Below are 10,517 nucleotides of genomic sequence, written 5' to 3'. Positions count from 1 at the left end.
CTTTTAAATGAAACCAGAGAGCGTTGACAGAGAGGAGAAGGTAGAAATGACTCAGCCTGGAACTGAAAATATAGATGGAGGACAAAAGAGCTGCTCCCAGAATGCTTTGCGTCTAAATAAAATGGCCCCGTCCGTGTAATACATTTTTAAAATTTAGTTTAAAAATGACAAAAACTGAACGACCTATAGTATTTTTACAGTCTTTATGTCACAGTTAAAACATGTTTATTAAATAAAGTCTAATGTTACAACTAATCATGGATCCCTTTAAAAAGGAAGCATCTCAAGAGAATCACAACACCTGTAAGGTTCCAGCCTACAAACCTGTCCATTAGATCCACTCCCCAAAGCTAGTGCCTTTTTGATGAAGGTGTAGAGGTGGGCGAAAGGGTTTGGCAGCTGATCRCGGAAGATCACATCGTAGTGCAAGTTGCGGCGGAAAACAGGCGTGACGAAAGACAGCGGCGAGTTCAGACTCAGGGACTGAACGATGTCTTCCTGTACGTTTCTGGGCGCCGTCGCGGTCAAAGCCAAACAGGGGACCCCCGGTAAGCGAGCCCGCAGTTTACCGAGTTTGAGGTAGTCTGGTCTGAAATCATGGCCCCACTGGGAGACGCAGTGGGCCTCGTCCACAGCCAGGTAGGACAGCAGACCGCGGGAGCACAGGTTGGTGAGGCAGGGCTGGAAGGAGGGCGACGCCACCATCTCTGGAGTGATGTAGAGAAGCTTCAGCTTCGGGCTGCTGCTTCCCAGGTCGGCCAGGATCAGATGGCGCTCGTTGGCTGGGAGCTTGGAGTTAATGGAACAGGCGGGAATGTTCAGCTCCTTCAGATGATCCACTTGGTCCTGGGGGGAAATAAAAGACAGACATAGAGGAAACTCACAGAAAGTCTAAATTACACWCAGTTCTAATACTTCAATCGTAACACTTAAAACTTAATGTTAGATAAATTAATTATTATGACACAAGGAAAGACGAACAAGCAGCAGATCTGGTTAAGTTCTCTTTTACTTGCTGAAAGGAATTCATATACAGACAAGGTTCAATACATACGATGTCARGAACATGCTTTTAAAGGGTCCCCCTCAAAGGGGGGCTTAGTGTACACGACCATGCAATCTCCTGTTCTCACATGTCTAATAGCGGGTCGTAAAAGTAACAGAACTATAATCTAAATTAGCAGTTTGGGAAGTCAAAGATCAACATGTGTGTCCTCACTAACAGCATAAGTGAAAACAAGAAAGAAAGAGGATATGTAAAAACAAAACAGATCAACAGCAATAATATATCTTGTAATTAAATGAACCATAATATTTTAAATCACAATTTAAGCAACACTTTCATTTCTAAATTCCCTAGCTGATTTTTTTATATCTTTTGATGTTTAAGGAAAACATGCAGTTGCATCTAAAGTGGCTTTTTTTTTACACGTAAAATCAAAYGTATTTTTCTAAACCTGAAAATCTTGTAAGCAAACCCAACATTTTTTAAAACCTTCATTGAAACACTGAAATTATAAATGTTTTAAATGCAAAACAGGAAAACGTTGAACAAAAAACAGAAACCAACTAGTTGTTATTGCTTTGTTGTACAATTAGTTGGTTTCTGTCTTTTGTTGATGGTTTTTGTTCAACTTTTTCCTGTTTTGCCTTTAAAACATTTATACCTTCAGGGTTTCAATGAAACCTTTTAAAAATGWTTTTTTTAAAAAAGACTTTTGTATTTTCAGGGTTCATACATCGCCCATGAAGTCAAATTTAAAGTGGGGGTATAGTGTATTTTCAAGGCCCTAGTTCAGTTCTATACCACAATCACATAACTATGCYACATTCAGTTATTATAAAAATACTGTATRTAYAAAAAACWAATTTCACTTTGCATCATTCGAGGAAGGGGTGCTCTGAKGGGCAGGAGCTCTGCTGCAGACTGAGCTTCAAGGAACAGCTCTGTACAAATAGGCGGAGCTTTGTACCAGCAGGCATTTAGGCAGCTCCACATGGCTACCACAGGAGAGTCGAGGATTTCTCAACATGCATGAATGAGTCAAAGCAACACTTGTTGAGGGAATGACATTATAAACATGATATAAAGCTCAAAAAAAAGGTGATTTTGCATAATACCACCCTTTAAGCACTTTTCAAACATTTTCAAAGTGAATTTTCCAACTTTTCAAGAACTTTTTTTGTGGAGATATTTAATAAAATAATAAAAGATAAAAATTACACAATGATAAACGCAGGCGCTATTAAGGAGTAATAATCTACTGGACAAAAACTGCAGTACAAGAGATTATATCAGCTCCTGTAAAAAAATAAATACTTTAATTCCTCCTTTCTATTGTTCTTACCAAGAGCGCAAATTTTAACTCTTTCATAGGATGATGATGTAGTCAACGATACAAGTGAATGCAACAAAGGATAAGTTTAATTAAATCACACAAAGGTCAGTTAAAAAAACACATCCCTTCCAGTCACCGTGTCTTTTCCGAGGAGGCGTCTTATCTCTAGTCTACGTCTGGGACTCCGCTGGTCCCAAGGTTCACAGCTCCATCCCTAGCGGGAGTAACCCAGCTGTGCGTGGGAGGACTCAAGGCTATTCATCTGCTTGTAATGACAATACACTGGTGCTCCCAGCCAGGATGAGTTAGGGTACTTCAGACCAAAATTTATGCCTTCAGATGGTTGGGCTGGTGTCAGGTACASTCAGGTACGGTGCAGATCTATGGTCAGGTTGTTTCAGGGCCTCTGACATGGCACATTCATATTATCAGAAGGTCTGCTGAGGATCAGTAAAATAGTGGCCTCTTTTTACCTCTCYATATGTCACACTTATGTCTCTGTGTGACTAAAGTGCAGTCCCCTATAAACGTAAGAGCAGTTCTTCCAAGTTTCCAACTTTTGGGTCGCTTTACAGATTTTTTTTTTATAAAACAAAATTGTGTTTAGCGATATTATGAACACAATCATGAGGAAAAGTTTAAGAGAATTAAACGGTTTTAACACTTTTTTTATTAATGCACATTTTATGTTTAAATACAAGATGCTAAAGGCAATATATCAGGGGGTATTTGTTTGTTTTTAATTCGTTTTAAACAAATCCAGTTTGCAGGCTCTAATAAGTCAAATACACAAAGTGGAAAACAAAGTCACCTTTAAAAGCTAAGTAATTAAGACAATTTAAAAACAGCAGAACTACTTTTTAGATGCAAAGTAATGCAAAAGCAGTGGAGCAGCAGGATGAGACACTGACCTGAATGAGAGCGATCAGAGGGGATATAACCAGAGTAATGCCATCAGCCAGCATGGCTGGGAGTTGATAGCACAGAGACTTCCCTGCTCCAGTAGGCATGCACACAAACACGTCCCTGTCACCTACAAACACACCACGATTAGCACCGTCCTGGAAATTAAACTTCTTTTTAACATAAACAACTTTTCTTGGATATTCTTGTATATTCAACATTATGTTTTCGGTGACTAACGTAAACAAGCACGCTGAAAACTTTCTATTCGTCTTACCTCTAATGACAGCTTTGACAACATCTTCTTGTATTTTAGACCTAAAGTTGTCGAACCCAAAGTGGGATTTTAAAGCCTGTTTTAAACTTGTTGTCATCGCTTTTCTCTCTGCGGAGAGCGCAGCTCCCTGGTATCGTCGCACACATATGACGTCATTCAAATCGTCGAGAAGAAAAGAAAAAAATAAACTTTTCAAAAATCTTGAAAAGTCTATGTTTACTGCTCACATGTCTTTTTTATTGACTATTCCGACATTTGATATTTTTAAAATTCAGTTTTATTCCATATTTAAGAATGCTGAATTGAATCTTATAGAGCTCTGATTGGTCCCAACTTATGAGCGGTCACAGAATTATCCACAACAGCCCCACTTTCTTTTTACCACTGGAACAGTGTTTCCTTCAGTCTTTAGCTTTAATTTATGAAATATTCCAATTTAAATGTAAAAAAGTGTTACATTATGCAGAGGCAGAAGAAAAAGCACTGACCCTGCATAAGGCTTAAATCTGAAAACACTTCAGGGGCGGTTTTAGGGGCGGGGCCACAGGGGCATTGGCCCCAGCTGAAATCTGATTGGCCCCCTGAAGTGCCCTGTCCTGTCACTCATTTGTCCTTTACCTGGGAGTGACGATGGTGCATGCAGTTCCATGTTCAAACACTAGTTGCGCTAATGAGTCAAATAGTAAAGTCCAGAATGAATCAAGCTTACAGAATTCTTCTTCTCTTTGAAAATTTGAAAATACCATGAAAATTTGAAAATTCCTGTAAAAAAAGTCTTTCATCTGAAAAATGATGGTTGGATTTTTCACACGTTATATGTTTGAGAATATTTTATCTAAGTACAGTAAAATGTATGAAAAACTGGGAATTGACTGAGAATTTACTGTGCAAGATTATTTTGGTACMACTTTACAACCAGGCTCCCCTTATAAAAGGCTTATAAAGAGTTAATAGATATGTTAGCAATTCATCAGTAAAGTTTACACTTTATTAATCATTAATAAATGTTTATTATACAACAATTAAGGACGATAAAGACGAAACTGTCCAGTTTCTTACCAAATAATGAGACAAATCTGGTCACGTACATATTACATCTAAAGGTGGTATATTAAACATTTCAGACTAGGTTTCTACAGTGTAAGCAGAATAACAATAAGAAACACATATTTTAACATATTAATATTGTACTGCATTATAAATATTCACAACTGTCAAAGGGAGACTTATCATAAAGTGTAATACAGTACACTACTTATTAATGACAAGTAAACATTTATAAATGCCAAAAGTTAGTCTTTAATGTGAAAAATAATTTTTAAAACTTAATGTCTGTAATCAATATTTGAAATTATTGATCAAACATGTAACTACTATCAACAATGTTGATGTATCAAAAAACTAAACAAATGTCATGTTAACGTACCAAATAATCCAACCCAATCTAAAATAGTGTACAGTTTTACACTGTACAATAGGGATCCTTTAAATATGTGTGGATATTTATAATGCGCTAATACAGTACAATATTATATGTTAAAATATGCATTTCCTAATTATTATTGTGTTTACAAGGTACTAGTCTGAAATGTTTAATACCCAAACAGATTTGGCTTAGTATTTGGTACTAAACCAGACAGTTTAGTCTCTTTTTTGACCTTAATTAATGCATGATAAACACTTATTAACAATTTATAAAGTGTTTACAGACTAATTAACAACCTATGTATAAAMTCTTTAAAAGCCATCTATAAGTGGAGCCTTATTGTAAAGTGGTGCTTTAAAAAAAAAGCATTACAAGTGTTTGAACATGAATGACTGGTTAAATGTAYACACCTTACCAAAACTGGGGATTTGTGTGAAGGGATGCTGAACAAAGACTTGGCCCCTCTATGAATATTGTGACCCCTTGTTGGCCCCTTACTCAAAAAAAATCCTAGGTCCGCCACTGGGTGGCACATRACCACATTTTCTTCAACTTTTAGTGCTGAGAGGCTGCAATATCACTTTAAATTTGTTTGCTTTCATCGCATAGTTATTTTTTGATTACATTCTATTTGGTTTCTTTGGATTTATTAGTATATCAGAGAGTCAAAAATTAAGGTAACATAACAGAAACAGAGCAGAAGAAACAGCAATAACAATTACAATCTTTATTTGTGATTAATTTATTAAGCATTATTAATAATATTGTGTTTGTTGTTTGTAACTGTTTCCTAGTAGATGAAGATTTGAGATATCGTTTGGGGTTCAAGAAACAAAAAATATTAATTGAAGTATTTCAATTAAAAGCATCACAAAACTGTGAATTTGTATACAGTAAATTATCTTTTGATGCATYAAAATAAGTGTAATTTCATTAATGATTCTGTTATAGATGTAATCATTGGAAGGACAGAACTTGCTGTTCTTACTAAATATTTGATCTGTTCCCTATGAATAGGGAACAGATCTATTCATTGATTAAAGCCTAGTACTAGTTCCTGTTGTACTAAAACACACAAAAAGTTCGGTCACAATTTGCTTTATTTGCTATTCACACAAGTGCATTTCCATTTACAGATTGAGCAAAAGATAAAATTAGAACATAGATTTTTTTTCTCAGATGTATGACTACATGTGAGCAAAGTAAAGTGCTTTATAACTATAGTGTTAAAGTGTTAGCAGCATTCACGTTAAAGCAGAAGCAGAACACAGAGTGGTCACGCAGTGGAGTTGTTTGTTGGTCTTCAGGGTTCCTCTGTGCTTCTGTTTGTTTTACTCGATCATGACGATTGTTGCAGGCAGAGGATAATCTAAGCCCACAGGCAGGATGTGGGGCAGAGACAGTGGGTCTTTGCTGCTGGAGACCTGATCACCAGATCCTTGACGATCTCCACCGTTCCGAACAAGGGGAAGAGGCGCTCAACGAAGGGCTCGTTGTAGGTGTAAATGTGCGCGTGTTTGTCCACGTCGTAGAAGGACAGCTGCTCGTGGTCATAGTCGAGGTAGACGCCCACCTTGCGGGGGATGAGGCCAGGCGGCAGGGCAGTGAAGGGCACCGTCAGGGCCTTCAGCTCGGTGCCCCTCTCCAGCCGCAGGGTCAGGTACCCCGTGTTTGTGTTGAGGGACTTGAAGCCCTTCCTCAGAGCCGACTCTTTGGCCACGCCCAGCCGCCAGTCACGCTCGCCCACCTCCGCCTCCCAGTAGTGGCGGCCCGAGCCCAGGCCCTCCGCCCCGACGGCGCACCACCAGCCGTCGAAGCGCTGGTGGAGGTTGGAGACATCTTTTCTTTCGAAGCCGCAGCGCATCTTCTTCTCATCAGGGGAGATGAGCAGATCCGGGTTAGCCGTGTCCAGGTCCAGGGTCACGTCCACTTTTAGAGGAAGCAATAAAACGTTTGAATTTCTAGACATGTCATTATCACCGCACCTTTATAAAGCAGTAAAGTTACACAGTTTTTACCTGAGGCATCTGCAATCCAGTCCCACACTACAAAAAGAACAAAAGAAATGGTTGAAAATAAATAAATAAAAGACTTGAGAAACACAAAACACAGAACAACAAAGCCTTCAGTATTTTGAGGGTTTTTTTTGTATTCGTCTGTTGTGCGCTGTGGAGAGGTGTCCCGATATCAGTTTTTACCAAATGAGTACGAGTACCTCAGTTTGGGTACTTGCTGATACCCACTATCGATATCGAGTACTTACTGTGTAAGAGATTAATTATGACACAATGACTTTTAAAAATAATTTATTTTATTTAGAACAAAGTGGATCTCCTTCCTTAAAGGTCTACTGCCTTTCTGACTGGATCAAACCAGATATTCAGAACAATATATAGCCTACCGTTGTAACATTTTAAACAAATAAAAATAAATAAGATTAACTTTCAACTTGAAACTAAAAATTTCGTAAACATGGAAAAAACAAACCTTTCACTTGAACTGTAAACTGTATGCATTCAGTTTAATACTGATGTCAGTATTGGTTTTGTCCAGAGTATCAGGGCATTTTTACAAATACAAGTACTTGTAAAAATGTACAGTACTGTAAAAATGCTCCTCTCGGGCCCAGTACTTATGTTAGTATAGTATTGGGACATCACTAGTGGAAGGTGATGCATTTCAAAACAGGAAGTGCAACATGATCATTTCTCAAAGCAGGTTCATTTGAACAGGCGTCCAATAACAAACTTTAAAAATAACTTTAAAGTAAAGCGGATAATTTGAAACGTTGCGATTGTGTAAAAAAAGTGATGTTTTTAATATCTGGAACTGATAATATAACTACTATCAATCAACTGGAAAAAAACTTCATTTCTCAAATTTACTTTTTCTGTGATGATTACTTTATGATGAWTTCTCTTATGTTGTCAAATGTATGTTCAGGAGTTTAAGTGTTGACAGTTCTGCAGTGCATGAACAGAAACTAAAGAAAAGAACTGGAACTTCCTTCATTACTTATTAAGTAACAAATGTGTTATTTATGCAAACAGTTGAGACRTGATTTAAAAACATGTTGCAGTTTGTGAGCTTTAAATCATCTGTAACACAGATTTCATGTGAACTTTCACTCACCTGGCTGAGGAATGTAAGATATGGCACCTGGAAGAAAATAAAATACATAAAGTACCTTTTATTTAAGTGATGATTTCCAAAATACGCACAAAAAGGACGCAGATTGATTTACAAACCAATCTTTTGAGTTCTCTGCTTCCACAGAAGCCACTGCTGTGGAATTTTGTCCTGCAAAAAAAAAAAGGCCAAATAGATAAACTGATAACTCATCAGATGAATTTGCAACAATTACATTTGGATTACAAAACAAACTCTCACCTTCTCAGACCTCTGGGACACTAAGGTCCACATGACCAGCTCCATGGCGGTCAGCAGATTGGGAACACGCCTCCAACGCCAGGCCGACTGCAGGTCCTCCAGGATCTTTACCACTGGCTCTCCAGGCCACACGCTTTGCTGCAAGATGATCAAATTCAATTATTATTATTTTTTGTATCCAAGAAACAGAAACACAGAAATTAAATTCTATATTTAACCCTCTGCCCACCTCAGGCTGAGCACGCAGATCTTTGATCCAGTTGAAGATGACAGCTTTGGCCTGCTGAAGGTCCTGTAAGGTCATCAGATCAGGCTGTTTGTCCTCATCTGTCTCCGGCCAGCCGTCAGTCTGCATGAGTCTCTGCTGCACAGAAACATTCACACCTTAGCTTTCAAAGTCAGTACCTTTTGTTCTGTCTGTCTCTCTCTCTTTATCTCTTTGTCAGAAAAGCACCTTGTTCTCCAGCATGGAGGCCCACTGCAGGATGAAGAGCCTGCAGAGAAATGTGGGCCAGGTGTCATCTTGGTTCCAGATGAGCTCCAGGACCTCTGACCTCTGCAGGGATGGAACAGACAGATACAAAGACTCAGCATTACTTGATGAAATATAAATCAGATACAATCATTGCGTTAGATCAGTTTATTCAAACCAGTACTCAAAATCTCACTGTTAATGCTCAGAGTTTTCATTCATTCATTCATTTCCTTTTTTCAAACCAGATTTAAGACCCCATTGAGATCCGGCCCAAACAAACAGTATACATCATATAAGAGAGTTACATATGTAGGTCACAACCATACAAAATTGACCAAACATACTACCRTAAAAATTTAGACCATCATAAAAGGCAGGAATTATAATATTAAATGTTGTTTGAGTGAAGAGCATAGCAGGGTACATGTTAAGGATCACTCTCAGCTACTACCATGACAAATTGGAGCTAAATGTTACTAAAAGTAACTACGGTAAAGCAGGCCGTACACTGCATCTGAACTGCCGAAATCGTTCTGAACTGCCGCGGTTTCATGAGGAAATTTGCATCATTCTGTTTGCATTGTCGACATTTTCTGCATTTCTTGTCGCGACCTGCGGGTCGAACTTTTTTACCCCCCTCCACATAAGAACACAAGAACTTTATTGTGTGATTGGTCAGAAGTTTGTGGGAGTGTTTGTTTGTGCTGAAAGCGCTCAGATGCTGCGTTTTGCTTCAACCACTCGCTTCCAAAAAAGAGCTGACCGTTGTACCAGGAAGCAGCGATTTATAGTCAAATGGCCAAAAACTCATAAAAAGGGGATAAAACAGACGCTTCACTCTTTTTTGCAACCATTTTATTGTGTTAATATTGAGTTAGAAAGAATAAATATTTGCTCCCCRTGTGCAGTATTTGTCCAAGCAGCTGGAAACGCTGAGGGAGATGAACGAGCAGCATGCGAAGGTGTACGAACAGCTGGATGTGACGGCTCGAGAGCTGGARATCACCAACGAGAAGCTGGTGCTGGAGAGCAAGACCTCGCAGCAGAAAATAGACAGGTGAGCCGCAGCAAAGTCGCAGAGACTTTCTGCAACACGCTGCTGGTTTGTGTTGCGTGGGATTTCTGCTTGATTTCTGACACCGTAATGGTGGAAAAAAACAAAAACAAACGTTGCTCGGTCTGTTCACACAGGAATACACGATGTATAGAGAATTAGTTTCCATATGTGCAACCACAGGGCTTACTACTTCAGAGCGTCAAATCTGTGTGTTCAGGAAATTAATGTCCGCCCAACTAATATTTATGCTCAGAAGCTGCTACTGTACTGGAATGAGCTACGATGAAATTAAGAGTTATTTTCAGATGGTCGAAGCAGTAGTTACCGTAGTTGGTCAGTCTGATCAGATTTAAACTCTTTCTCCAAACTGAGGTTAATCAAAGGGCTATCAGTACCAGGTAAGATAGTCTTTGTTCATAAACTATCAACAGAACCCCACCGACACATAGTGCTGCACGCCAAGGAGGTTCTATAGAACAGCTGGAGTGTGCAAAAAAAAGTTTTTAGTTAAATGGGTTACAACAACACCTAATTTCCCTCTGGGATCAATAAAGTATTTTTGAATTTGAATTGAATTGTAATCACTGTTATTTATTGAACAGGTTAGCAGATATTAGCTTGTGCAGCATATACAGTATACAGAGTTTAGC

The 10,517-nt window shown here is 38.6% G+C and overlaps 2 protein-coding genes across 5 annotated transcripts in view; both read right to left on the bottom strand.

Annotated features, from left to right (window-relative positions):
* Positions 1 to 3,748, bottom strand: part of recql5 (RecQ helicase-like 5) — a 21,805-nt gene extending 18,057 nt beyond the window's left edge. The window contains exons 1-3 of one of the 3 annotated variants that reach the window (XM_014006891.1): positions 3,520 to 3,748; positions 3,251 to 3,372; positions 325 to 846 (exon numbers count right to left, since the gene is read on the bottom strand). In XM_014006891.1, coding sequence (XP_013862345.1) covers positions 325 to 846; positions 3,251 to 3,372; positions 3,520 to 3,616 — 741 coding nt within the window. In that variant the 5' untranslated portion in view covers positions 3,617 to 3,748. The remainder of the gene's footprint in view (positions 1 to 324; positions 847 to 3,250; positions 3,373 to 3,519) is intronic. The other 2 variants (XM_014006888.1, XM_014006889.1) reach the window with 2 other exon arrangements.
* Positions 3,749 to 6,027: 2,279 nt separating this feature from the next.
* On the bottom strand, positions 6,028 to 8,891 carry si:ch211-120g10.1 (butyrophilin subfamily 3 member A3; the record flags this gene model as incomplete). Of its 2 annotated transcripts, none has more annotated exon segments than XM_014006886.1 (7): positions 6,028 to 6,874; positions 6,964 to 6,990; positions 8,078 to 8,104; positions 8,194 to 8,245; positions 8,336 to 8,473; positions 8,565 to 8,699; positions 8,790 to 8,891. In XM_014006886.1, coding segments are annotated over 7 exon segments (1,041 nt in total), but the record flags the coding sequence as incomplete, so codon positions are not given.
* Positions 8,892 to 10,517: the final 1,626 nt, after the last annotated feature.

This window comes from Austrofundulus limnaeus, unplaced genomic scaffold (assembly GCF_001266775.1).
Source record: "Austrofundulus limnaeus strain Quisiro unplaced genomic scaffold, Austrofundulus_limnaeus-1.0 Scaffold38, whole genome shotgun sequence".
Lineage (NCBI taxonomy): Eukaryota > Metazoa > Chordata > Actinopteri > Cyprinodontiformes > Rivulidae > Austrofundulus > Austrofundulus limnaeus.
Note: the sequence above shows the minus strand (reverse complement) of the source record. Positions and strands in the feature narration are given on the sequence as shown.